Genomic DNA, 24,587 nt, shown 5'->3' with positions numbered 1-24,587 from the left:
TTGCCGTGGCCAGTTAGACATCGCCACGAGCATGTATATCCCATGTACTATAGACAAGGGCGTGGGCGAAACGCAACTCAGCCGCTCCCGTCGACGCCGACCTCCTTGACCGTCCAGTCCCACAGCCTCTGGGCCAGCGCGCCATCCCAGCACTTGGCGTCGCCCTTTTTGGGTTCACCGACAGGCCAGAAGAGGGCAGCTATTTGTCGAGCACTTGACTCGGCGACCTGGTCGCGCACGCCGGGGCCCGTCGCCCCCCAGAGCGTGTTGTAGCTGCCCTGGAGCGGCGTCACAAGGCCACGCGGGCCCGCCAGGAGGAGGACCAGCCTGCTCAATGCCCCCATTCTCGTGACGAGGCCGGTGCGCACAATGCCCGGGTGGATGGCGACGCTCGTGATTTGCGGATGTCGCCGGCGCAGCTCTGCGGCCGTCAGGATGTTGGCCAGCTTGGACTGCCCGTAGCGCATCCACGTCCGGATAAACGTCGCCCGCGGATTGCTGTCGGCCGACGGCGCGGCCCGGAGGCGGTCAAAGTCGATGCCCCGGTGCGGGTGGATGAAGTGAGCGCGCGAGGTGAGGGTCACGAAGCGCACGTCGGCACCGGGCTCGGCCGCGGTGTGCAGCATGACGGGCAGCAGGCGCAGCAGCAGGGCAGCGTTGCCTAAGTGGTTGACGCCGAACTGGGCTTTGTAGCCGTCGACGGTGGCGCCGAGGGGCACGGCCATGATGCCAGCGTTGGCGACGAAAACGTCGAGTCGCGGGGAGGGACCGGAGGCGGCGAAGAAGGCCTCGGCGGCGGACCGGATGCTGGCGAGCGAGCCGTGGTCGCACTCGACGAACGTGACGCGGCCGTCGAGCAGCGGCCTGCACTCGGCCACGACGGCGTCGGCGGCGGTCCGGTTGCGGCCTGTGAAGAAGATGTGCGCGGGCGCGTGCTTGGCGAGCTCGACGACGGTGTGCTTGCCAATGCCGCCGGTTCCTTTTGCGCTCGTTTCCACTCGTCAGCCTGGCGATGAACTCTTATGCTGCCCTCAATGGTCGGCTGAGGTCCCAAAGGATATGTTTCCGCCATTGATCAACCATACCTCCGGTGACGAGGATGACCTTGCCCGAGAGGTCGGGAATGTCCCTGTCGGGGTCGTAGCCGCGCCAGGCCATGATACGTTGCTGTACAGCAGCTGCCGTCTTCCAGCTTCGCGCCCGAGACCTCGACGCTGGATGTTCGAGGGGCACAGGGGGAAAGCAGAGTATAAGGGCCGACCGGGAGGCACGGGGTACAGTCACTGTCACACCAGCCTTTGCGCACCTATTGGTGCTCGCGGGTGACCAGAAGGGGAATTACACCAAAGGGTCGGTATCCAATCGGTTTTTATTTTCATTCATAGCCTCGTTCCTAAAGAAATGTCTGGACTTGAAGCCCAATGCTTTTGAGAGGAAGAAAGCCTCTGCGTTGGCTTTGAATGCGACATGAAGAGGAGTTATATACAAGAAGAAGAAAATGGAAGTGAAGTGAAAGTGAAAACTCTAGAGACTGAACCATATATGACTTTATATGACTTTTCAACACCAGGACGGAAATGATGCATGGTTCTGGATTCCCACGCTATGTTCAAAATTCGCATCTGTTGCTCGTGTTCTTTGGTGGCAGGGGCAAACCATTACACCAATGGCTCACTTGTCGCCCAGTTTCAGTTTCCAAGGCCCTTGCCAGTCGCTTGGAACGTCGCTGTCGACGCTCGACTGCCTGGAGGAGTCATAGTCGACGCCACCCGACTCTCGCCGAAGGACGTGGATGTACTCGTCTCTAATGTCGGAGCTCAGCGACCTGCGTCTTTGGATCCTCTTGATGTCTGGCAGCTCGGCGAAGCCAAGGGCAAGCATGGCGGCCAGGAAGCGGTCCTTGAGCGACTTGTCTGCCGTCGGGTCATCAAGCCTGGATGGCTGTTAGTTGTGCTTCTCCTTTCCAGTTGTAACGCTATGCTGGGACTCGGACTTACCGGCTGCGCTGTTCTCGCAGCCCCCGGGAGACCCAGCGGTTGAGCCAGGCGACTGCGAGGACAGAGGCCACATAGACGGGCACGGCACCGGGATAGCCGCCCTCATAAATGCCGAGCACCGCAGACAGAGGGATGCATATGGCGTAGACGGCAGCGTTGGAGTGTTCCCGCATGAACCCCGACTTGTCGACGATGAAGATGCCGAGGCGGGCGTAGAGGAAGCTGTTGATGGCCTTGGCGCACACGCGGTACAGCGGGGGGCTCTGGAGGGCATAGGCGGCCAGCGAGGCCAGCGGGCGGAGGACGGTGCCGGCCTGGTAGGCAGGGCGCGTGGTCAGGGGGTCGCCGCGCTGCAGCGAGCGGACGAGCTCGAGGCTTGACCAGGCCCAGACGAGGCAGACGAGGACGTCGACGGGGCCGGGGGCGACCGTCTCGCCGTGCACGGCCACGCGGAGCTGGTACCTGGTGATCTCGAAGAGGCCGGTGACGATGTGGACGGGGAGGTGGTAGCTCTTCGACTTGCGGAATTTCCGGTTGTAGGTAGGGATGGCGCGGCGCTCGTGGAAGCCGAAGATGGCGCCGTAGAGGATGGTGTAGACGACGAGCTCGACGACGGCCTTGCTGCAGAGGGGCGCGGCGTAGCTCATGACGGCGGCGAGAGACATGTCCTCGCCCTTCAGGCCAAGCATCTTCTCTGTCTCTCTTATTTCTCTCTTGCCTTTTCCGAGTCTATACGAGATAGAACTGCAGAACAAGAATCCCGGACGACAGGGCAGGGGAGGAGAAGACGGGTGTTATAAAGAGCCAAGGCATTGATGATGGGGCGATGGTTGCCCATGCCAGTGCGCAGGCCGCCGCTGCCACGACGGCAAGGCACGGACTGCTCCCAGACGGCGTGAATCCCGCGAGCCCGGCGTCGTCCGGGCCCTGCCGAGCTGAAGGATCGCCGCCCGGGACCGGTGCGCCGTTGTGGCTTGCTCGCTCGGGTGGAGGCGCGTGCTTCATCTTTGCAGGCGTGGCCTGATTGTCATGGTTTGCTAGTGCAAAGCTTCGCGCCCGGCTGGAAGCACGCACAAAGTACAAGATGTATTCTTAGTCCGAGGGCAAAAAGGGGGGCCTCTTGACGGATGGCGGAGCGAACGAGCGGGCCCCCCTTTTTTTCGAGGCCGTCGGATTTTTACAGTGGCAAGATTGATTAGAAGCCACTCGGCACTGTTGTAAATTGTTTTGTCATAACTCCTTGGTTGGGCGCGGGTCAGGGTGCATGGCCAGGCGGAGGCGGCAACATGACAATGCCATGAACCGGGACAAACACCAGATCGTGTGTGGCTCCCTCTACGTTGAGTGCATGCACTGGACCACGCATGCACAACGTAGAGCGGAGGGATTTCGGTCCATGGGCGAGTCTCGACAGCCCGGGGCAGAGGAGTGGTGCAGGTCCGTCAGTCCGGAAGGGAACTCGGACCAAGAGCCGGGCTTCGGCGCCGGTCCGTTCGCCACGGACTCGGCTCGTCGAGGCGGGGGCGAGGCACGGGCACCAAGCGGCCAACTCGTAGCGGGTGGGGGGGGTGGCAAAGGATGGAAGCCGATGTGGGCGGCTCGTTTTCTAGAGCCGCACAGGCACCGATTCCACGGGCTCTGGTCTGTGCTGCCGGCGAGTGGGAACTGCCAAGCATGGCGATTGGTCCGGCATCTGCGTAGAGGCATCTCGGTGACGGAATACGGCCGAGTTGCCCATCTTCGACCAGGCCGAGTGCGTGCCTTGGCTACCAAGTCGATGTCCGGGTGGGCTTGTGCACGTCGGGGAACGGCAATAAGACGGCTTCAAGGCGGCACTGGGCGTCGAGAAAGTCAGACACTGCTCCTCGACCCCGACTCTGGCCCGGAAGCATGAAACTAACTCGATGAAGTTCAGAAAAGAGCCAGATTCAAGGCGTCGGCCACAACCGCGTGCGCACGACAGCAAACGGCTTGAAGCCACCAGATACTGTCAACACGAGAGACAGCAACAGGGAGGGCAAATGGCAAGAGTCGTTGATGTAGGACCTAATAAAAGAGGCCAGAGACTAACCGGTCACCACTTGCCCGCTCAGTGGGCAGAATTCATCGTTGGCAGGCCCCCTCCTCCATCCACAACGTAGACAGCTGCACCCGCCGCCTCGTCGTGCCGTCACCAAAGCTTAGCATCATGCCGGCTCACGGGGAAATCTAGTCCAACAAGCGTCGATCCGCGTCGCCGTCTCCCAGCTCCCCGTCCGTTCCAGTCCCCAGACCCTCCCGCCGGCCTCGGCATCGCCTCAACATGGCCGCCAACGAGGACGACGAACTGTTCCAAATCCAGCCCACGCTCTCACGACTGGAAATATACCGCTGCCTGCGCCGGCTCCTGGAGATCAGACACCGGCGCGGCATGCTGACGCTGCTGTACGACTACTTGCCCGAAATCACATTCTGCCTGCGTGGCGTGCCCGTCGACCACCTCCTGGACTGTGGCAATAAAATGGCGCCGGTATACTTCCTCGAAAGCATCATGAATAACACCCTTATAGCGAGCAGTCGGGTCGGCGACTACCCCAGGTTCCCTGGATACGCCTTCCAGTACATCTACAGGCGGTGGTTTGTGCCGTATAAACGCAACATCGAGTATAATCAGTTTCTCGTCAAGTTCTTCGAGGTGCAAGGGATTCCGAACTGGTTGCAGGCCAAGCCTCGACGGTTCCTGGGCCACATAGTCAACCTGAGTGCATCTCTCTGCGCAAAAGTCAAGGAGACGCAGTTGGAAATCATGAGTGGCAAGCCTGAGGATGTGCAGCACATGCTGGAATACACGGCCCGCTACGGGCTTCGGCCCCCTTGGGCGCGGCGCTCGTGGCTCGAGCAAGTCACCAGGGCAAGGGCGGAGCAGGAATTCTTGCAGGTTCAGCCCCTATTCCGAGCCATCGCCATCATCGTCGGCGGCAGGGATGAGAGCTGCGAGGACATGGACGGCCAAGACTTCCCGACCCGCATGGACAGCGTTGGGCAGACACCGGTCCTCTTCGTCTGCACCGGGGTCGAGGACGGGCTGAGCGCGCCCATCTGTTTCGACAGCGTCGCGCACCAAATCCACTCCCTCATCAGCGGTCCGCCGGGGACCAACATCAGAACGGCCTTGATGTCGCTCGAGGCTGCCATCACCTTGACGCTCGACTTGGAGAAGCGTGAGGTGGCCGCGTTTGGGCCTCGGCCAGATCCGGCGCGGTACACCATGAACCGGGATCGGATTGATCTCTGTTCGCCCACTAGCTCCCCCTGGCTCCCGAGCCGGCCAATCGATCGCCTGATGAACGAGGCTCGATGGCTTGGGGCAGCGGATGTCGACTTGGCGGGCCCGAGCTCGAGCTGGGTCGACACCGAGGTGTACTCGGAGCAACTGGGCGATGCTGCCGAGCGAGACAAGGTGGTAGCCTACTCTCCGGACGAAGTACACGCAAACAGGTATAGGCTCGCATGTTGGTACGGGGGTAACTTGGTGTCATAGCAGCAGATGAATAGAAGGTTAGCCAGCTGTCCAGTGGTCGTTGTGAGTCGGCGAGCCAGGCAGACGCAAGCCGAGGTAGACTAGACGTAAGCCGAGGCGCCCCAGAATTTGACCTTCTTTTGACCTTCTACCGGCATATTCTCGACGACGGATTCACTTCCATGGCTGGCAGCCAAAGTGCGCTCGACCAGCCTCGGGGACCGACTGACTTTACTAGCTCCCGCGGGAATTCGTCCAAGGCCGTAGGCAGCTCCGGGCAACGCACGCACCTCGTGGGCTCTGTTATTTCACAGTGGAAATGCATAATCTAAAGACGTTCCTATTTTGTACCGGGAATGACTGGAACACCCCAACAGCCAGTCCAGACACGGCGTTTCCGAGACAGACCCTTGACTGTGGCGGCTTACAAGCTGTCTATGTCGTCCGTCACCCGTCACCCGTGCCGCCCAGAGTCCAGCTCCCATTCTAGCAGCATGGCCTCGCTGCCCAATCAAGAAAACAATAATTCTCACCAACCTCTGCAAGCTGTGATTCGCGGCATGATACGGGAGAAACGGAAAAGATGGCTTTTGGACCCGTCGCCCCAGCCACCCGACTTGTGAAGGCACAGCCACCCTATACAGCCCGGAAAGCTGACGTTCAAATCGTCAAATCAACCGCATCTCTTCGCTCGACCTCTGCCCCGGACGGCTTGGATAAATCGCCATGGCGCCCTTCTCCTCGACGCTCCTCCTCCTCCTCCCCGTGCTGCACGCCAGCGCCAGCCAGCTCACCGCCCTCAGGAAGCTCCCCCCCGACGCGGGCCACAAGATCTCTCGGCACCATCTCGACTTTGCGTCCCAGGACTCATGCGCGGCAGAAGCCGACGCCGAGCTTCTCCCTCGGCTCAACGGCACGGCGGCATGCCTTCGGCCGGCGTATGGCCAGCACCTCCAAGAACGTGACCCTGGCCGGCCCTACGTGCTACGACGCGCCCTGCTCGAGCAGAGGTCCTCGTGCCCGGCCACCATGAACAGCTGCGCCGACCAAGGCTTCCCCAACAAGTGCTGCCAGGAGGGCACCTACTGCACCGACGTGCCCGATGTCGACGTCGGCCGGGTCGCCTGCTGTCCCCGCGGCACCCAGTGCGGAGGCCAGGTCGCCAGCTGCCCCTCGGAAGCCGTGAGCTGTCCGCAGTCGCTGGGAGGCGGCTGCTGCATACCCGGCTTCGTCTGTCGCGGCTTTGGCTGTAAGTCTTTGCCTGCCTCTCGTGGGTCCGGGCCGAAGCGCTGACGGTATCCCGTGGCAGGTGTTCCGAGCCCTTCCTCCACCGCGCTCCCGCAAACCCCCATCCAGGCTCCCATGCCGCTCGAGACGGTCACCACGACGAGCACCACCATGGTCGAGGGCAGTCCCTCCGTCGTCATCGTCACCATGACCGTCACGACCACCTCGTCGCCCGCGCCCACGACACAGACCACGACCCAAGTCGTCACAGCCTCGGACCCGGACTCCGCCACCGGCAGCCCGCCATTCCGCCCAACCAGCTCCGGCGCTTCGGCGACGACTCGCGACGACTCGAGCACGCAGTCGGGCTGTCCCACCGGCTTCTACGGATGCCTGGCCACCCATGGCGGAGGCTGCTGCCGCACCGATCGCGACTGCAACACACACTCGTGCCCGCCGCCGTCGTCATCGACCACCATCATGGCCAACGGCGCCACAGTCGTGGTCCCCGCCGAGGGCAGCCCGCGTGACGCCGACGCGACGCCGACGTGCGCGGGCGGCTGGTTCCTGTGTGGCGAGTCGGCGGGGCCCGTGGCCGGGTGCTGCCCAAGCGGGTTCGACTGCGGCACGGCCAGCTGCTTCGCCGCGCAGGCCAGCCAGACGGGCAGCGTGCAGAAGCAGGCCCCGCGGCAGAGCGCTGGTGGCTGCGGCGGCAGTGATAAAAGTAGGGCGGCGATGCGCAAACTGCTCTTCCGCGCCACCGTGGGGGCTTGTCTGTGGGCCCTGGCAGCATGAAGACGAGCAGCGCTGTTGGATCTTGGAACGCTAATAACGGGGGATGGGGCAATGCTATACACATGATCCCGACGATGATCGTGAAAAAAAAAAAGCACTCAACCAACAGGCATGGGCGGAGCATGAGCGGAGTTTCATTGAGGTCTGGGTTTGCGCCTTCTGGAACCTTCGTCGCCCTTCAGCACCAGGTACTCTCCACAACGAGAACAACAGCAGAAACATACACAACAACAGCAAGATTGCACAGGGTGGGAGGAAACTTGTTCTTGCCACCCAGCAAGCACCGCTGGCTGCCCCGGAGCCCGGCCAATGGTGTGGATTGCTGGTGGGCAGACGCGCAACAAGGCTCTGTTTGCATATTGCTCGACCTTGTTTATACCAGAGCCCGGGCACGAGAGGAAGAATCAAGCTGGGCCTGCCTGCCTTGGAGCAGGCCCGGGGACACCTGGCCGGCGACTTCTCATTTCGATGGAAGCGACGCCTCGCTAGGCCTCTTCCCAATGCAGCGTCTACCGGGCTTGCGTGCGGAGTGGGAGGCCGACGCCGGGTGTGGGAGCCGGGCGAGCTCCACTTGGGCCCGGCGAGATGGGCTGACTCGCCGGCCATATCATTTGGGACAAAACGCTCTCAGTTTCTGGGAAGCCGGGTGCCAGAAGGCATGTGCTGCACGTATACATACTGTTCTGTCGTGTGATGGACAGCACAGCACAGTTAATACGGACAGATGGGCGACGGCAGCTCCATGAAGTTTGCTCAGCCCGAGGTTCAGCTTCAGGCTGGCGCCGGTCCACATGCACGGGTGGATTCGGCCGCAACACAGACCCTGGACGGCATAGCATGTGGGATGATGGGTGCCACGATCAGCGTATCGTTGGCATCTCAACTGCCACAACACACGGCCTTGACTGTTTGCCCGTCTACCATGCATGTACATACGTACATACTGACGCTTCCGCTATAGACAGGGAGTTGGCATCCGGGGCACTGCACGTGCAACCTCTGTTTCTATGTATAGCAATGGACGGGACGGGTCTGTTGCTGTAGCTTGGCAGCTGCTCAAGGATAATACCTATAGTTTGGGAGGGGGAGAGGGAGGGGGAGAGGGAGGTATTTACGCCCAGTTAAGTAAATGAAAGGAGAAGCCACTTTGCAGGCATGCGGGCTGGGTTCACTGTCGTGGCTGTCAGGGTGGCCTTGTACGCACTTGGCTATTTCTTGTTTCTCGTCGCACGGGAGAAACTCCGACAGGTTCATGTGTTATTTCAGGATAGGGACTGGAGCTCCCTCGCGACCTTTACGTAGTGGCCTCGGCAGCCTTGGTTTGCCTCCCAGAGGGAGGGGCTGTTTTAAGTGTGTTAATACAGCACGGTACGTATACAGGGATTGTTTGTTATTCGATCCTTGAACTCTCGGGTCGGCGGAAACTCTGGAGGACGAGAAGCAGCGTTTGCGGCGTCCGGGTAATTGGGTACGTTGTACGTAAAAGGAGACGCGAGCGAGGAGGCAGCCAGGCTTCTTGGCACGGTTCCTTGCCACGGCGAACGATTAACGTCCGGATGCGCTCGAAATGAAAAACAACAGCGCGGAAAGCCTGTCGTCGATAAACAACTCGCTCATGCCTTGGGTCCGCGCGCAGTCCCCGCGGGCATGTCGGTACTCACTCGCTGGAGATTATAGTCATCTCGGTGCGTCTCCAGCATAGCCAGCCAGCGTGGGACCCGTTCGTCCCAAGCGGGCAGAACAAGGCAAATGGATGTTATTCGGTGACGCGCTTCTGGAAGGTTCAACGTGTGTACTTGTGCTATGGCGGCGGCGGGCAAGGTGCAGGCCTGCAACATCAGCCTATCGTGACTTGCAAGCCCACAACTTGTTTCCCTCTTCCTACCTATCAGAGGCAACCAACCTCTCGGAGAGCGTCTCTAAATATAGATGGGAATGCCGTGGACGCTGAGGCAAATAACACACATACTTTCGGGTGTCGACATACTCATACGGTATAGTCGAGGGCAGCGTTTGCCTCCAAGTCTCTACGCAAAGGATCCTCCCCCTTCTTCCCAACCCGTCTCGAACCGAGCACGCATACGCAACAGGCCGGCACCGTCATAGTACCGCCACGATGCAACACGCACATGGGGTTCAGCAGCGTGACGAACGTGCATGACTTGCCAGCCCTAGAAACATCAATGCCGGCAGGGGCAGCGTCTCCACCGACAACCCCCCCTGATTCATGCAACTGGCCGTCTTGCTCTGCCGGTGCTGGGGAGGGAAGAGAAGGAGAGGAGACCGGGGCAGTACCGCACCCTCTTCCACGACCCACTGATTGACCGACCCATGGAAGCATCTGGTACATGCCATGGAGATGATGGATGCATCGAGGCAAATCGCGGCCCCGTCGTCATGCCTACACCAAGCTCGCGCCGTGGCGGCCTTGGAACGCGCGCACCGCCTGCCAGGGACCCAGCATGCGGTGGAGACATACACGCAGGCAGGCAGGCATGTTCGTTCATCTTGTATAGCAAGCTTGACGCTGACTCCCACGACGGCCCTGGCCTATATCTTGGCCCGTCCCGACTCCCCCTCTGACTCTCCCTACATCTACCACCCATCCCATCTTTCGTCTGATTTCCTTTCCTCCTTTCCTCTCTCTCTCTCACGTCTTGCATCTCGTGTGTTTTTTTTAGCTTTCCCGCAGCATCCATCCGTTAAGCAGGCCCAAGCACACACCATCGCTTTCTCCTCAACGCACCAAAACTACTCACCGTCACAATGAGATACGCTGCCGCCCTCGCTGCCTCGGCCGCTCTCGCCCTCCCGGCCCTCGCCGCGCCCCAGGAGCCCAGCGCCCCGGGCCAGAACGCCTGCTCCAGCCGATGCGGCAAGGATGAGGGCATCCAGAGCGGCTGCACCGGAGACATCAGCGCGCACGCCGCCTGCATGTGCAAGACCGACAACGGCGGCGGCTTCTTCGCCGCCTGGAAGGACTGCCGCCAGTGCGAGCTCGACTCGAAGAAGATGACCCAGGATACGTATAAGCTCGTCAACCAGGCCATCGATCAGGTCTCGGCCAGCCTTTGCGGCCCGTCGCCCACAGCGAGCTTCCAGCCCCTCTGGGAGACCATCGCTGGCGGCTTGGGCGTTTTCGAGGCTGCCGCAGCCGCTACCGGCGCTACCGGCGCTCCGGGCAAGACCGTGTACGGCGGCAACGGCGGGGACGGCGGGGAAGGTGTCAACGGTGTCAACGGTGTCAACGGTGCCAAGGGCACCGACGGCGCTCCCGGCTCTAAGGGCACCGACGGCGCTCCCGGCGCTTCGGCCAGTGGCTCCCCCAGTGCCAGTGGCGGTCGTAGCGGTACTTCGGCCGGCGGCGCCTCAGCCGGTGTTGGTGGCGCCGGCGGTGATGCCAGTGCCCCTTCCGGTGCTGGTGCTTCCGGGGCCAGGGCGTCCAGCGCGGCCGATGCCCCCGCCAGCACCCGTTCCACTTCCACCTCACCCACGACCGGCGCCGCCGGCGGCCGCAGCGGCAACTCGACGACATCTACTGCTGGCATCAACGCCAACGCCGGCAACTCGGGCAAGGTCATCTCTAGCCTGGCTGTTGCCGCTGTTGGCGCTGCTGTCATGCTCGCTCTGTAAAAGTGTCTGACCGTCGTGTACGCTGTTGTTACCGAGGCTTGTACCAACGCTTTTGCCATTCAAGGAGAGGACGAGAAGGATTGGACTGCACCAGGGCGTGCAGTGCTTCCTGAGTTAATGATGAGGAGACGACACTCGCGAAGGGTGACTCATCCATCACAAAGTTAATGGGGATGGCGCTTCGGTTTTGGATGGATCACGGGCGCATTGTCTATACCGTTGGTGAGTGTACTTAGAGATGGGAGACGTGGTGGCAATAGCCCAGGCCGCGTTGCAATGGGTTTCTTTTCTTCCTTAGGAGACTTTGTTCTCTAGATCATAGTTGTCCAAGTCAGCTTGTTCAATTCTCGTCTTTTTTCTTCACAGAGCCCATCTTCTTGACAGGATAATGCAGACAAGATGCCGGCATGCCTGTCCCACTGTTGCGTCTCCTCATTCCGTCATCCCCTGTCTCCTCGCCATTATTTACTGAGGCATGTGCTCGAACGCCTTGGCCAACTTCTCCTGGCAGAACGGCAGTTTTCCCGCGGTCCAGATTTCGGTGTCCTAGACGGAAGCAACGTATCAGTCCATCGTGTCCAGTCAAACACACCCAACTTGGGCAAGCGCTTGCTATGGTCAACAGAAGGTGACGAAACGCACAGGCTTTAGATTCTTCTTGATATTCGTGTCCAGGGTGCCGGCCTTGAGGACAGATACGGCTTTGTTGGCGTCGGGCTCGTGAGCAATAGGGGAGCCACACTCAGGGCAGAAGACGCGATAAACGGCGTTACCCGAGGAGCCCTTGCCCTGCCACCTCTTGACTTGGCCGTCGATCTTGAGCTTGTCCCTGGGGACGAGGGCGACGAGGGCTGGTGAAGATTGGTCAGTTGGAGTAATGAGGAGGCGAGGAAGAAGAGGAGGGGGGCAGTCCACGCATGACAGAGAGGGGTCGATGAGGGGTCTTTGACGTACAATAGGTCGAGCCCGTCTGGCGCTGGCAGTCGTCGCAATGGTCGTAGCCCGTCACGAGCGGCTTGTCGATGTCGACTGAGTACTTAACGGCCTTGCAGAGGCAGTGTCCGGTGAGAGGCATGGCGGCTGGTTGTTCGCTTTCGTCTTGGGCGTCTTTTGGGGGGGGATTCAACGAGGGGTTTGTCTGTCTTTGTCGTGGCTATTCTTTGCCTCTCGCCTCTCTTATGGTTGCTGCAGCTTGCGGGGTAATAAATACCTGATGGGTTGGCCACCAACGGATCCGGACAAGTCGGTAGGATACGGATACGGGCTTGCTCGCCAGCCTAGAGCAAAAGGAAGCTGTGGTGGGGCCGCGGGAGCTCGATGATGTGGGTAGCCGCGGCATGCGAGGATGCAAGCAGGTCAACGGCTGAGCTGCGTGGCAGCGAATCACACGAGGCCGTCTCTGTGTCTCATTCCTTCCCTTTCCCCTCACTCAACCACGACGGAGTTTCCTGTCCATGGGCAACTCGCCGGGCAACTCACACCGAATCCAAGGCTGGAGGGGCGGAGGGGGCTGTGAGGGCATCGATAGTCGCGCTGGTGATGACCGTTGGCAAGTCCCTTTCTGTAGGCAAGCTTCTCCGGCTTGGGCCTGGGCAAATTCGGACGGGGCTCTCGTATGAAGACCCTTTTTGGCTCCTCAGAAGCGAGCATGAGCGTTGCGGCGGGGCCGCCCGTCCGGCTCTCAGAGTATTTGGAATCAAGTGGCTTTCCCCATGGCTTAGCGCAGCAATGACACGCCATGCCGCTTATAAGTTGGGCTTGGAGAGCGTCGGTTCTCCGCGGCGGCTGACGATCGTTAGTCCCGTTGCGCCCGCATCGATCCAATGGCCTACCGCCGAAGCCCCACCGGCTGCTCCCGTATCACCGCCATGCAGGAAGCAAGTCGTGCTGCACGTTCTCGATGCGTCCTGGGAGGGGCAAGGTTCACCGCATCTTGCGCATCATCAGAGACACCAAAGTCCATGCGAGGCCTGCGTGCCCAAGAAACTCGACCGTCTTGACGAGGCCCGTCTGGCCCATGAGAAAGCGGTCTGCTATCAATACTCGAAGCACCGCCGCCCGGTAGGTTGCAATTAAGCTCCCGTCATCCTGCCCCAGCACGTAGGCATCCATGGAGGAGATGCGAAAGTCTCGAATATCGATTGCGCGGCTCGTCGGCCGCAGGGGATCCGCCGAGGTCGTTGGTGCTTGCGGAATCTTTTCCGGCCTTCGACGGAGTCTTTGTATCGCTTTGAAGCCGGCAAAGTCCGTAAGGCTGGACGTTTGTAATGGAGACGATGCCTTCTTGAGGAATATTCCGGGCAGCAAGTGCGGCTTGTCCACCCACACAGTCCCATTTTCCGTCAGCTCACTGAAGATGCCTTCGAAATCGTGGGCATATTGAGCAAAACGGGAGTAGAACACTGGCGTCAGAATTCTGATTTCGAACTGCTCGGCCGCCCCGGGCTGATCCGCTGCCGCTGACGACTTGAAGACCTCGGAGTCGAGGGAGGGGATGCCGCTCGAGAGATATCGCACCGAGAGGGCCTTTGGAGATTGCTGGACGAGGTGCCGCAGGTACCTTCGAAACACATGCTCCAAGTCCTTTTCGACCCGGTCCGCATGTCGGCCTTGAGTTGTCTTGAGAGGCTCTGGACGGTACCAGACATGAAGTTTATGCTTGAGAAACAAGGCTGCAGCCTGTCTGATGATCCTGGGAAACGTGGCGAATCCGACCCAGCACCAGCCAAGGAGAAACCTGAGTGTTTGCATGGCACTCATCCGCGACGGGTCGACAGCCTCACCCTCGGAGAAGAGACGAGCAAAGAATTTCGGATGGCCTGCTGATGATGCTAGGTTGATGGTTACGTCCAGCCCGTGGAAGCCTTTCATGTCAGGCCCGAGCGGATCGCTGGCGAGGAGAGAGTAAGTCCCCTTGCGAGAGTTGAAAGGCGATACGTGAAAGTCTTTTGGCCACGAGGCTGTAATCCGCGACTGCGCCGCGCCATTGGAGGCCGAAGCCGTGTCGGCTTGCCTTGGAAATGCGCGAAGCACGAGATAGGTCCGTCGTTCATCAAACGTGTTGTTGACATCGAGCACAATGGCAGAGAGCACCTTGTCGGAGGAGTAGAGGTACCAGAAGGCGACTGGGTTGAAGTGATATCCAAGAAACCTGGGAACTGTGATGAGATAGGCGTGCGGGTAGTCTGAAGGATCGATATCCTAGGTCAGATTAGCTTTACACCTTGTGATGAGTATTGGCCAGCAAACCTGTGACTTGAGGTAGCCGTCCAACTTCCCACGCAGCCCGACTTCACCATAGCCCCTCTGTAGGCAATCCGCCGCGTCCACGTCGAACCAGCCCTTTGGAATCCGGGCGCCAGGTTGCCGAGAGCGCGCCTGCTCCTGGACGTCGACTGAGACGATGCCATTCACGTTTCCGCTGTAGCCCACGGGAGTGCCCACGACCAAGTAGGAATATGAAAAGGAATGCTTTTTGGGGACTTGTCGACTATGCATAGTTCGGCAGGGTATCAGGTAGGGCATTTCCGGACCATTCCAGGGGATGTCATCTCGAGAAGTGAAGCTTGACCGCACAGTATTGAAGATGAGCCAGGCGGCTAGAAGTGCAGAGGCAGAGGCCAGCGAGACGTGGGCGGAGGCCGAATCATGAATCCAAGAGGCGAGAGAGCCGACAGACTTGAGCCCCACGGCTACTGAAACGAGGGCAAGATCCAGCCAGCTCCCAAACAGGAAGTAGCACGAGAAGATGAGGCAGACGAGGAAGAGTGAAAGCGTGCCATCCTGTATCAATCGGTGGCCAAAGTCAATGGCAAGGATCGCAGGTAGCCACGGCGACTCGTCCGACACCTCGTCCATGGTCCTCTCGGAGAAACCGGAGAGGGAAAAGAAAGTAGCCTCGAGGAGGAGGGGAATTGGGATGGAGAGCGGAAGAGGCGAGTCTTTGGCCAGCCGGACTCATGGGCTTATTTCACCATCAAGGTGTTTGGCCATCCAGATGCGTAAGTACAGGTCACAAGTACCCTCGAGATACGGCAGGCTTGGCAGGGCACGGCCTGGACGTTGTTAGGTAAGCGTCTCCCAATCTAGCACATTCCAGCAATCTACTGGCTGGGTGGTGGGTGGGAGTCAGCCCGGCAAGGTGGCTGTAAGTTACAGCACCGGTACGACTCCGCCTTGCCGGTTGACTCAGCGCCCAACTTCACTCCACGCCACCATCGCCCATCGTCCTCCCCAGGCCAGATATAACTACCAAAAGGTATCCGACAGCATACTTCTGCCCCCAACAACAACAACAGCAGACTGTCGCAGGACAAGCGACTGACCATCGTCGAGAGGCTGTCCTCGCTCCATCAACGCCGGCCCGAATATCCCGCTCGTCTTTCGTTTCGATTTTGCTCAGTTTCCAAACACCCCACACACAACATGTCCGAGGACTGGAGCTCCGTCACCAAGATTGGCAGCAAGGTGCGCGGCCCTGGCGCTTCGGAGCGCGAGACCGTCGTCCGAGGCAAGGCTGCCTTGAATGCTGCCCAGCGAAGCGGTGGCATCATCGGCACCGAGAAGAAGTACTCGTCGGCCAACGCGGTATGTCTGGTCCGGCCCACATGACTTGGTCCAACTTCCCCAAGTCAAGACGGTGTTCTTGCCAAGCGCTCATCTGCTGACTCGACAATGTAGGCTGGCAGTTCCACCGAGGGTCAGCGCATGACAAAGGTCGACCGATCCGACGACATCATCAAGCCCAACACGGTCGGCAAGGCCGTCGGCGACGCCATCTCGTCGGCGCGGCAGAAGATGGAGCCCAAGATGACCCAGAAGGATCTCGCCACGCGGTGCAACACGACGCAGTCCATCGTCGCCGACTTTGAGCGGGGCTCTGCCCCCCCCGACCAAAAGGTGCTGAGCGCCATGGAGCGCGTGCTCAAAGTCAAGCTGCGAGGCAGCGACATTGGCGCCCCCAAGTTCCCGGGCAAAAAGTGAGCGGACGCCGTGGCCGCAAATGAATGAACCATAGAGGCTGGGCATGCTCTGCGGTCCTGCCGACGTCAGCGCCGGTTTGGTGGCATGGCACCCATGACGACACACGCCCATGAAGGTATGCGGGGGAACAAAAGCGTTGTGGAAAGGAAGTCATTAGATAACGGTTAGATTTTTGTGGCTCTGGGCAGAAGAATCGAGTTACTTTCTCCGGAGGGTTCAAAGGCCGGTGAAGCACTATCTTGCGTGAGACGTTATCCGGCTCTCGGCACTGGCTACCTGTTCTATTCACGCTGGCCAGCTGGTTGCTGAACCCGCCGGCTGCTCAAACTGACAGACCGCCAAGGCAGCCATTTCATGCCCCTTTCTTTGCCCTCTTGCCAGCTGTCACCTCCACGCCAAGTTTTTCCTACAGCCAACACTGGCTTTCAACCGTCTTGTGCACCTGATTCTCTTCTTTCGTTGCGTTTGCGTCTCGCACATCACATTTTCTCCCATTCCATCCTATCTCTCCCATAGTCATCTGATTGCCTTTCCATGGATCCGGCGTCCAACGCTCATGGCACCCATAAGGAGGGGCCGCCGGCAGGCGTCATCAAGGCCGCTGGCCCTACCACCGACCGCAGCCAGGAGAAACCGTCTGATCTGCCAGTCAACCCCTCTCCTCGTCCTGCCCGCCTGGCCTCGCCGGCTTCCTCTTGCCGTGGCGGAGCCGCCGCCACCCCACCGCGCCAGGCTCTCCCCGCTGGCGTTGCTGGCCGCTCCGTAAAGTCAATCGTGGAATGGCTCGAGGGCCCCAAGCAGCCCGACTCGCCCCCGACGACCAGCGTCGCGTCCGGCCCGGGACGCAAGGCCACGTCAGCTGCGTCGGTGGCGTCGGCGCCCCTTGATCAGCCCCTTGATCAGCCCCTTGATCACCACCGGCCTGCCGACCAGAGCATTGCCCGCGCCGAAGACGTCGAAGACTATTCGTTGACGTACCTCAACTATAGAGGCTTTTACCTTGAGGCGCCACTTGCGAGGTGCCTCGACGGGGTGGACAAGGATCTGTCCAAGAAGCCTCTCGAGGATGTCTTCAAAGATGCCGAGAAGAGGACTGCCTCTGGGCGCACGGTTGTCAATGTGACCAGTCCCACGCCATCGTCCTCGGCTGCTGCAAAGGAAAAGACGTCGACGAGTATCGGGGAAGACGCCGACGCTTCCAAGCAAGCAGCTGTCCCGGACAAAGAGTCGGCTAACGTTGGTCATGCAAAGGTTCCGCAAGTCACCGCCGCTGGCAGCGCAGGAGCAGCAGCAGGCCCCGCCGAGCCAGGAGGCAGTGACATTGCAGACGCAAAGAAGGCCACCGACGGCCCCACGGGTAGGATCGCCGCTGCCGGGAATCAAGTGTCGGCGGCAGCACCTGCAGCAGGCGGCGAGGTTCAAGAGTTTATCCAGCGAGATCCGCAGGAGGTTGAGGCCTTCTAGAGCAACGCCCGATCTTACCTGTGGATCTCGGACGACGAGCTCGACTCCGATTCCGGCCCCGAGTCGTCCAGCCAGGCGCCGGTCATGTCTCCCGCACGAGGCCCGCCGAGGTTGGTCCAGCCTAGCCGCGCATCGTCTCGCGACGTCGCGGGCGGCTTCACCGGCAGCAGGGCAGCAGGGCTAACTTGCCACGATTCTCAGCTCCGACGGCCCGGAGCCTCTCGACCTGTTGGACCATAGGGCCCAGCACGGCCCAGTGCCCCGACCGCCGGCGGACCTGGCTTGCCTCGCCGCACAAGGCCCTACCGGGCGCCGCAAGAGTCTATAGCCGAGACGGGCGAAGAGCACGAAAGCGCGGGCCAGGGTACTCCGACACAAATCACCGGGGGGTGGACTGGGAATGCGGAATGAGGGCGCGGACCGCTGTTGTGCACGTTGCACCAAATTGGAGACGGTGACATGGGTTCAATGTGCATTTATTTATTCGTCGACGTTGGCCTGAATAACGGTCAACATAGCGACGCTGGTCTATGGGACACATCTCTTTGGCCTCGGCACAGTCTAGCCATACCTAGAGTTTGCTGGATATGAATGATTTGATCACTCAGATTTCTATGCAGGTCTCCGGTTATCTCTGCACCGTGACCACGCCATCTTCATGTATCATTCGTTTCACGAGGCAACCTTGGCACTGTACTTGGTCGCTACCTTGTCAAACAGTGCGCTCTTCTCCTCCAGATCAACGAGCATTTGGTGGTTCGGGTCGGACTTTCTGAGTGATCTGAGACGTGTGTAAGTCAGCAAGGGTCTCGCGCTGAGCGCCAGCAACAATGGGCACTCACGCGGTAAGCTCGGAATCGTCGCTTCCGTTTATGACGTTGAGGACGAGCATATTGGCAATGGCCTCGACGTATTCCGGCTCCTTCTTCAGCGCCTGTTCCAGGGCAGCCTGCGCCTCTTCCAGGCGGCCCAGGTGCAGCTCGCAGACTGCCTGCGAAACGAGGGTCCGTATCGATGTCGTCGAGGGAGCCTGCGCGAGCTCTTCGTACACGTAGAATGCCTGCTGGTACTTTTCACCGCCCTGTAGAGGAGAATAGTCAGCTTCAGGATCGCACCACGGAAGGGGAACATGTCGCCCACCACTCTCAGGCCGACCCACGACTCGGCCAGGTTGACCAGGAGGCTGTCCTGTGCCCATCTCCGCGCGGCCGAGACTTCCTTGATAGCGAGGTCGGTTCGGTTCTGTTGCAGCTGAATCTGCACGATCAGAGCGACGGCCTCGACTATTATGCCAAGCGTTAGCTCGGTACGCATCGCCCCCGTGCGCGCCTCGCCACTCACGACTAGCCTGATGCTGCGACAGCAGCGCCAGAGCCTCCTCCGACTTTCCAGCGGCCTGCAGCACGATGGCGCCCACAACCTGGACGGTGACGTTGTCTGCCGCGGATGCAGCGAGCGTCTCGATGGCCTGCAGGGCCGAGTCGGTCTTGCCCAGGGACTGCTCAGCCAGGGCCGCAATGGCGGCCAGCTCAGGCTCTGAGTTGCCGCGGACCTGTGCGAGGACGTCGTCGGCCTGGCCGAGGGCGATGCGCGCCCGCAGCTGCAGAACGCGCGCGGGCAGGGCGTTGTCGGGCGAGAAGGACGACGTGTCGAAGTCGACGACTTGCTGGTACTGTCCCTGGTGGAAGTGGTTGTGGATGTTGATGAGCTCGCCCTCGGCTGAGTAGGGGTCCATGATGGGCTATGGCGAGGAATGTCTTTGCCTGATGCTGGGCTGGAGGCTCGATGGTTATATCGGCTGATAAAGAACACTGTCATTCAGCAGCCAATGGTGTCCCCTTGCTGGGGATAGCTTGATGACTAAGTAACTCGTCTCCCTTGACGCCACTTGCGTGAGTATACTTGCGATGAGAAGCAAGCAACAAAGTCTCCTGGCGCTCTTCGACTGGGTCAAAGAAGGCTAAGAGGAAAAAGGTCCTGCTCAGCCAAGGCCTTGTTGTCTGTGATTTTGCATTCAGTGACAGATATCAACCATCACTAAGCGAAACTGTGAAGATGAATTCTGTCTATGCGAACTCTGCCAGGTTCAAGGCGGTTTGCAGCCACAGGCTCCGAAAATTACCACTGTTGTACGAAGAAGGGGATAACTCGGACAGCAAACACAACGGACAGTGATTGCGCCGGTTTCTGCATGGTGCCTTGCGGATAATTAATCCGAGGGTGAGAAATGCCGCAACGGCTTCGGCTTGAGTGGGACGCCCAAATCTAACTAGCCTCATCACGTGCCCGCCATGCAGCCCTGACGGCGAGGCGAAAATGTGGCTGACGGTTGCTTGTTGAGCCACAACCTCCCCAGCCCGGAATGGCGCCGACCCTAGTCACCCACAAAGCGAAAAATCACCAAATCCTCCCAAACTCGGCCTTGGGATTCCATCATCACCACACACACAGCAGCGACTCCGCGCAACGTCGTCAAGATGGTACGTTCTCTACTGCCTCTCCCTCTGCGCATCAAGATCTCTCCGGGTATCACGCCGATCGATTTAATTTCCAAGAGCGCGACCGATTGCCGGTGCACGACGACAGTCCCGAACCAAGTCCAGTCGACACCAAGCACAATACCAAGCGACAACTCACGACGACACATTTCCAGACCGAGCAGCGCGTCGCGATAGACTGATACTTGTGCAAAACCAACTAGAACGACTTGGCCTCAGGACTGTCTCGTGCACCGGCAACCGCGATTCGACTCTGGGCACCATCGGGCGGCCGCGCGCCGTCTCAAGAGTGAGAGGCTGACTTGACAACAGGTCAACATCCCCAAGACCCGAAACACCTACTGCAAGGGCAAGGAGTGCCGCAAGCACACCCAGCACAAGGTCACCCAGTACAAGGCCGGCAAGGCCTCCCTGTTTGCCCAGGGTAAGCGACGATACGACCGCAAGCAGTCCGGTTACGGTGGTCAGACCAAGCCCGTCTTCCACAAGAAGGCCAAGACGACCAAGAAGGTCGTGTTGAGATTGGAGTGCGTCAAGTGCAAGACCAAGTGCCAGCTGGCGCTGAAGCGATGCAAGCACTTTGAGCTGGGGTACGTGATTCCCGGACTCGCCCCGGTGCGGCGGTGGCGCGTGCTGACAGGACACACAGTGGCGACAAGAAGACAAAGGGTGCGGCTCTGGTGTTCTAAGTGCATTGTGTTTGGGTCACTCCATTTCTCGTGCTTCTGCTTGCGGCATTTGGGCATCACGGACATGGGCGAAGGCGGGGTACACGTCCTCATTGAGGGCAAAGGTTCATAGGGAATCAATCAAAGAGATTCTCTATGTCCAGACTCTGCGACAACTCTGCGTGCGATAAGCCATGGGGTCGCCGGCGGGGAGTCTTGCCACTCACGAACGGGCGGTACAAAAGGTGGCGATGAGTTAAGACGTCGAGCAGGATATATTTCATCAGGCGAGGGGAAAGACGTCCGTGGCTGGGGGCGAGGAAGCGGTGATGACGATATGAATGGCACTGCGTGAGTTGGTTGTCGCCTTGTCGCCGTTTCCTTTCCGGTTCAGGTGCTCTAGAAACCCTCGCCGACGGTGATGGTCCTGCCGTCCCCGTACCACAGAGTTCCGTTTCTCGCATCCAGCCCCTTTTCGTGCCCGACAACCCACTCCCCGATAAACTCAGCGTCAAGCTTGTCCCAGACCCCTGTCTCCAACCACTGATTAACGCGGTCAATGGCCCCGATCCACGCCTTCCTCTTCTCGGGTGTGTCGTGATCCGTCTCGTCTAGATACCGGCCCAAGGTGATGTGCGCGCTGGGCACCTGGTAGCGCGACGCAACCTCGACGCCGGCGGCGCGCACGAGGCCGAAGATGTCACGCCGGAGGTGGTGGTACGTGTACGAGTCGCCCTGCGGCGGCGGGTCGTCGGGGAGGGTCGGGGTCGGGGACAGGGGCGGCTCGCCCGCGGCCGGGAGGAAGGACAGGGCAAAGGCGGAGAGGTCGTAGGAGATGGCGGGCTTGACGAGGCGGGCTCGGTGGGAGTGCGTGTAGGAGGTTATGCGGGGCAGGGCTGGGCGGAGGGTCGAGACGAGGGCGGCGATTTGGTCTGGCGTCTTGCAGAAGGCGACTTCGAGGGTGGTGAGATGCATCTTGTATGTGGGCATGAGCCAGACTTCTGGGCCACAAGTCAGCGTATGAAGCCCTCACAACCACCGCCTCACCACCATCAAGCTCATCCTTGTCTCATCCCGCGACTCCAACCAAGCGACGCGAGACAGCAGACTCACTCGGCGCAGCCTGCTTCAGCATCTCCTGCAGCTTCTCGGCCAAGCGGAGCAGATGGACAGGCGGCCTCGCCCACAAGACGAGACAATTCCGCTCATCGCGGAACCCGGGCTCGACGGCCGGCCGCTCCAGCCGCAGCAGGTGCTGATCCACGACGAGGCCGGGAAAGTCTGGAGAGAGGAACTTGTCCCGCTGCTGCGCGTTGCGGCGCGTGCGGTGGGCGGCGTAGAGCCGCTGCATATCCTCCTGGACCGTGACCGGCGTGAGCTCCCGCTTCATAACTAGGAAAGGATCCATGCAGGTAGGGAGGGCTTGCTTGATGGCTGCTTACGTGGTTGTCGCCGCTGGCGTTGATCAGAGCGGAATAGGGGTTCTCGCCCGGCGCGGGGGCGATGCCGGAGAGGTCTTTGGGCTCGGTGGTTGCGGCGTTGGCATGGTCGGCCATGGCGCTCCGAGTGGATGCCTAGATGGTGTGGTGAAGTGGCTTGGGAGCGTCCGTAGATGAAGTATATGACAGGTATTGAGAGACAGGGGAGCAGTTTGTACACTAATGGAACAGTCGCCGAAGCTAACGTATCTTGCTTGGCTGCTCCCTCTTCCTGTATGGAGGTGCATTCAGTGATTTCATCCTCCGTCGCCGCCTTCACGACAAACGGGGTTGGATATGACTAATGACTTGACTTGGTTCCTGCAGACGCAGTGCGAGGCGGCGCTCGTTTATTGTTGATGGACGCAGTTTCGCTTCCTGCATCTTTGGTCGTCGTGAGGCCGATTCAAAAGGTCACTGTATAAGGGTCACTGTATAAGAGAGCAAGAGTGTATCGGGCGCCTCTTTGTATACATGTTGCGGGCGAACTGAAAGTTGAGACCAGGTCTACTACATTCGCTCTGCCAAGTAATTAGAAAGAAACACCACGTCTCCTAGACAAACAGCAACCAAAGAAGAGACCCAGACAGCGTCTTGGCCGTATCAACGCATTTCACAAATAAATAAAAAATCACAGCCTCTCCCGCACCCTCGGCGTCCCCTCAACGCGGACACGAATCCCAATCTCGGCCCCCCCCTCGGCCGCCACATACTCGACCAGCTGGCAGTCCTCGGCCGGCACGCCGCTGGCAAACTGCGTCACGACAAAGGCCAGCGCCTCGCCGCGGCGGCCCAGCACCATCATGGGCGCGTGCCAGGTGCCCGCACCGTACGTCACGGCCTGCGCGTCCGATGAGACAAAGGCTCGCGCCCGCCGCAGGTCCGGCAGCCCGCCGCCGCCGGTGCCAGGCAGCGGTGGCGGCGGGTTTGCTGGCCGGGGGCCAAGGGTCGAGTCGAGCGGACCTGGAGATGCGAGGCTCGGCGCGACGACGACGAGATATGTGCTCGCCGAGGAGCGCAGGGGCGAAAAGGTCTGCGTGGTGAACGGGTGGCGCTCCAGGAAGCGAATGGGGAGCAGCACTGCCGACGAGTCCTCCCCGTCACCGCCTCCGCCCCGAGCGGCGCACACAAACACGCTCATCCTGGGCTCGCCCCTTCCACTCGGCGCCTGGTCGTAAAGGTTGCACACGCAGCCCACGTCGCGGTACTGGATGGCGGATCCCTGGTTGGCCGACACGGCGTTGGGCGGCAGGACGAGGCCGCCGTGGTCCCGTCCGGGGTCGACGTCGGGCCGCGGGTTGGCCACGACGCTGCCAAAGGGCGCGAAGCTCGCGGCCGTCAGCGGCTCGGCCTGGACCTCGAAGTGTTCCCCGGCGCCCAGCCGCACCGTCGCCGCGGCTGCCATTTTGTCGTGGCAGAGAGCAGTTTGAGGGCCGCCTGGGCCCCGCTCACGGGCGTCTGCCCAGGAGCGAATCGGACGGGTGGGTGTGTGGCTGGTTGGTTAGGCTCAAGTGATCACTTTTGCAAAGGCTGGAGGAGAAGTCGATGTTAGGATTAATAAACCAGGACACGATCTGAGTATGAAGAGGAGTACTGTCAGTTAGTACGGAGCACTATTTGCACTCACATATTGCACTCACGGCTCATTCTCAAGATACGTACCGGTGCCAGCCCGCCCCGCGCCTCTTGTAATTACGTAGTGCCTCCCAGGGCTTTGCGTCTTGAATACTAGTAGATCCTTCAGCGTCTTGGAAACTGACCACGTGCTCCATCCATATTCCTGCACCCAGTGTTCCCCTAACCTGCCGAGCCCTAATTAAAGTGCTGGCTGGAAGGAACCAAAGTACTGCTCTTCTCCAAAGATGGCAACAGGGTCATGAAGGTGGTCACAATCGATTTCGACCACCACGTCGGTGTCGATGATGGAGAGTTCAACGTGACTGGAACAAAAATGTCCAAGTTTACGACGGAATATACATGTCGAGAACTTTGTCCTCCCTCCATGGTGTAAATAAGCGATCAGACGGGACGTTGTCGGTCTGCAGCCTGAATCTCAACCTCTTCATCGGTGTCGACGAAGATGATCTCAAGTTCTTACCTCCGTGAGTACCGAATCAGCGGTCGCCTTATCCGGACCAACTAGACGACGACGGTAAAGATCGACCAACATTGGCGACTCAGCCTGCGCCTTGTTCTGAGTCTCTGGGGAGAGGGCAGGCACTCCCGTGCAGCTACTGTAACAGTGAATGCTCTGACCACTAGGTGCCTGGGACGGCAAAAGCGTATTAAGTCAGCTCACCCACTTAGGGGCACACCCACTTAAGGGCACGTCTCTATAACACCGA

General features: G+C 60.1%; 13 protein-coding genes across 13 annotated transcripts; 6 read left to right on the top strand and 7 right to left on the bottom strand.

Moving 5' to 3' along the window:
• Positions 1–77: 77 nt before the first annotated feature.
• Positions 78–1,158, bottom strand: HRG_06995 (short chain dehydrogenase domain-containing protein; the record flags this gene model as incomplete). Its single annotated transcript, XM_044865466.1, has 2 exons — positions 78–979; positions 1,086–1,158. 2 exons carry the CDS (start codon positions 1,156–1,158, stop codon positions 78–80), a joined length of 975 nt encoding a protein of 324 aa, XP_044719428.1.
• Positions 1,159–1,671: 513 nt separating this feature from the next.
• On the bottom strand, positions 1,672–2,644 carry HRG_06994 (uncharacterized protein; the record flags this gene model as incomplete). The annotated part of the gene is made up of 2 exons (XM_044865465.1): positions 1,672–1,933; positions 1,998–2,644. The coding sequence occupies 2 exons, from the start codon at positions 2,642–2,644 to the stop codon at positions 1,672–1,674; spliced, it is 909 nt and encodes a 302-aa protein (XP_044719427.1).
• A 1,655-nt stretch (positions 2,645–4,299) lies between these two features.
• Positions 4,300–5,517, top strand: HRG_06993 (uncharacterized protein; the record flags this gene model as incomplete). Its single annotated transcript, XM_044865464.1, has 2 exons — positions 4,300–5,237; positions 5,283–5,517. The coding sequence occupies 2 exons, from the start codon at positions 4,300–4,302 to the stop codon at positions 5,515–5,517; spliced, it is 1,173 nt and encodes a 390-aa protein (XP_044719426.1).
• A 705-nt stretch (positions 5,518–6,222) lies between these two features.
• Positions 6,223–7,518, top strand: HRG_06992 (GPI anchored protein; the record flags this gene model as incomplete). Its single annotated transcript, XM_044865463.1, has 2 exons — positions 6,223–6,745; positions 6,806–7,518. The coding sequence occupies 2 exons, from the start codon at positions 6,223–6,225 to the stop codon at positions 7,516–7,518; spliced, it is 1,236 nt and encodes a 411-aa protein (XP_044719425.1).
• Positions 7,519–10,284: 2,766 nt separating this feature from the next.
• Positions 10,285–11,151, top strand: HRG_06991 (uncharacterized protein; the record flags this gene model as incomplete). The annotated part of the gene is made up of 1 exon (XM_044865462.1): positions 10,285–11,151. The coding sequence occupies one exon, from the start codon at positions 10,285–10,287 to the stop codon at positions 11,149–11,151; it is 867 nt and encodes a 288-aa protein (XP_044719424.1).
• Positions 11,152–11,616: 465 nt separating this feature from the next.
• Positions 11,617–12,226, bottom strand: HRG_06990 (glutathione-dependent formaldehyde-activating enzyme domain-containing protein; the record flags this gene model as incomplete). The annotated part of the gene is made up of 3 exons (XM_044865461.1): positions 11,617–11,697; positions 11,794–12,002; positions 12,106–12,226. 3 exons carry the CDS (start codon positions 12,224–12,226, stop codon positions 11,617–11,619), a joined length of 411 nt encoding a protein of 136 aa, XP_044719423.1.
• An 848-nt stretch (positions 12,227–13,074) lies between these two features.
• On the bottom strand, positions 13,075–15,009 carry HRG_06989 (DNA-binding WRKY domain-containing protein; the record flags this gene model as incomplete). Its single annotated transcript, XM_044865460.1, has 2 exons — positions 13,075–14,352; positions 14,401–15,009. 2 exons carry the CDS (start codon positions 15,007–15,009, stop codon positions 13,075–13,077), a joined length of 1,887 nt encoding a protein of 628 aa, XP_044719422.1.
• Positions 15,010–15,576: 567 nt separating this feature from the next.
• On the top strand, positions 15,577–16,134 carry HRG_06988 (multiprotein bridging factor 1 domain-containing protein; the record flags this gene model as incomplete). Its single annotated transcript, XM_044865459.1, has 2 exons — positions 15,577–15,738; positions 15,832–16,134. 2 exons carry the CDS (start codon positions 15,577–15,579, stop codon positions 16,132–16,134), a joined length of 465 nt encoding a protein of 154 aa, XP_044719421.1.
• A 534-nt stretch (positions 16,135–16,668) lies between these two features.
• Positions 16,669–17,598, top strand: HRG_06987 (uncharacterized protein; the record flags this gene model as incomplete). The annotated part of the gene is made up of 1 exon (XM_044865458.1): positions 16,669–17,598. One exon carries the CDS (start codon positions 16,669–16,671, stop codon positions 17,596–17,598), a length of 930 nt encoding a protein of 309 aa, XP_044719420.1.
• A 672-nt stretch (positions 17,599–18,270) lies between these two features.
• On the bottom strand, positions 18,271–19,333 carry HRG_06986 (coatomer epsilon subunit domain-containing protein; the record flags this gene model as incomplete). Its single annotated transcript, XM_044865457.1, has 4 exons — positions 18,271–18,379; positions 18,441–18,679; positions 18,739–18,881; positions 18,940–19,333. 4 exons carry the CDS (start codon positions 19,331–19,333, stop codon positions 18,271–18,273), a joined length of 885 nt encoding a protein of 294 aa, XP_044719419.1.
• Positions 19,334–20,075: 742 nt separating this feature from the next.
• HRG_06985 (ribosomal protein l44 domain-containing protein) lies at positions 20,076–20,785 on the top strand (the record flags this gene model as incomplete). Its single annotated transcript, XM_044865456.1, has 3 exons — positions 20,076–20,078; positions 20,409–20,686; positions 20,737–20,785. The coding sequence occupies 3 exons, from the start codon at positions 20,076–20,078 to the stop codon at positions 20,783–20,785; spliced, it is 330 nt and encodes a 109-aa protein (XP_044719418.1).
• A 378-nt stretch (positions 20,786–21,163) lies between these two features.
• Positions 21,164–22,320, bottom strand: HRG_06984 (ureidoglycolate hydrolase; the record flags this gene model as incomplete). Its single annotated transcript, XM_044865455.1, has 3 exons — positions 21,164–21,765; positions 21,878–22,121; positions 22,207–22,320. 3 exons carry the CDS (start codon positions 22,318–22,320, stop codon positions 21,164–21,166), a joined length of 960 nt encoding a protein of 319 aa, XP_044719417.1.
• A 553-nt stretch (positions 22,321–22,873) lies between these two features.
• Positions 22,874–23,647, bottom strand: HRG_06983 (ureidoglycolate lyase domain-containing protein; the record flags this gene model as incomplete). Its single annotated transcript, XM_044865454.1, has 1 exon — positions 22,874–23,647. The coding sequence occupies one exon, from the start codon at positions 23,645–23,647 to the stop codon at positions 22,874–22,876; it is 774 nt and encodes a 257-aa protein (XP_044719416.1).
• Positions 23,648–24,587: the final 940 nt, after the last annotated feature.

Source organism: Hirsutella rhossiliensis (genome assembly GCF_020360975.1).
Source record: "Hirsutella rhossiliensis strain HR02 chromosome Unknown scaffold00007, whole genome shotgun sequence".
Classification (NCBI taxonomy): domain Eukaryota; kingdom Fungi; phylum Ascomycota; class Sordariomycetes; order Hypocreales; family Ophiocordycipitaceae; genus Hirsutella; species Hirsutella rhossiliensis.
The sequence above is the reverse complement of the archived record's forward strand: the minus strand, read 5'-3'. Positions and strand labels throughout refer to the sequence as shown.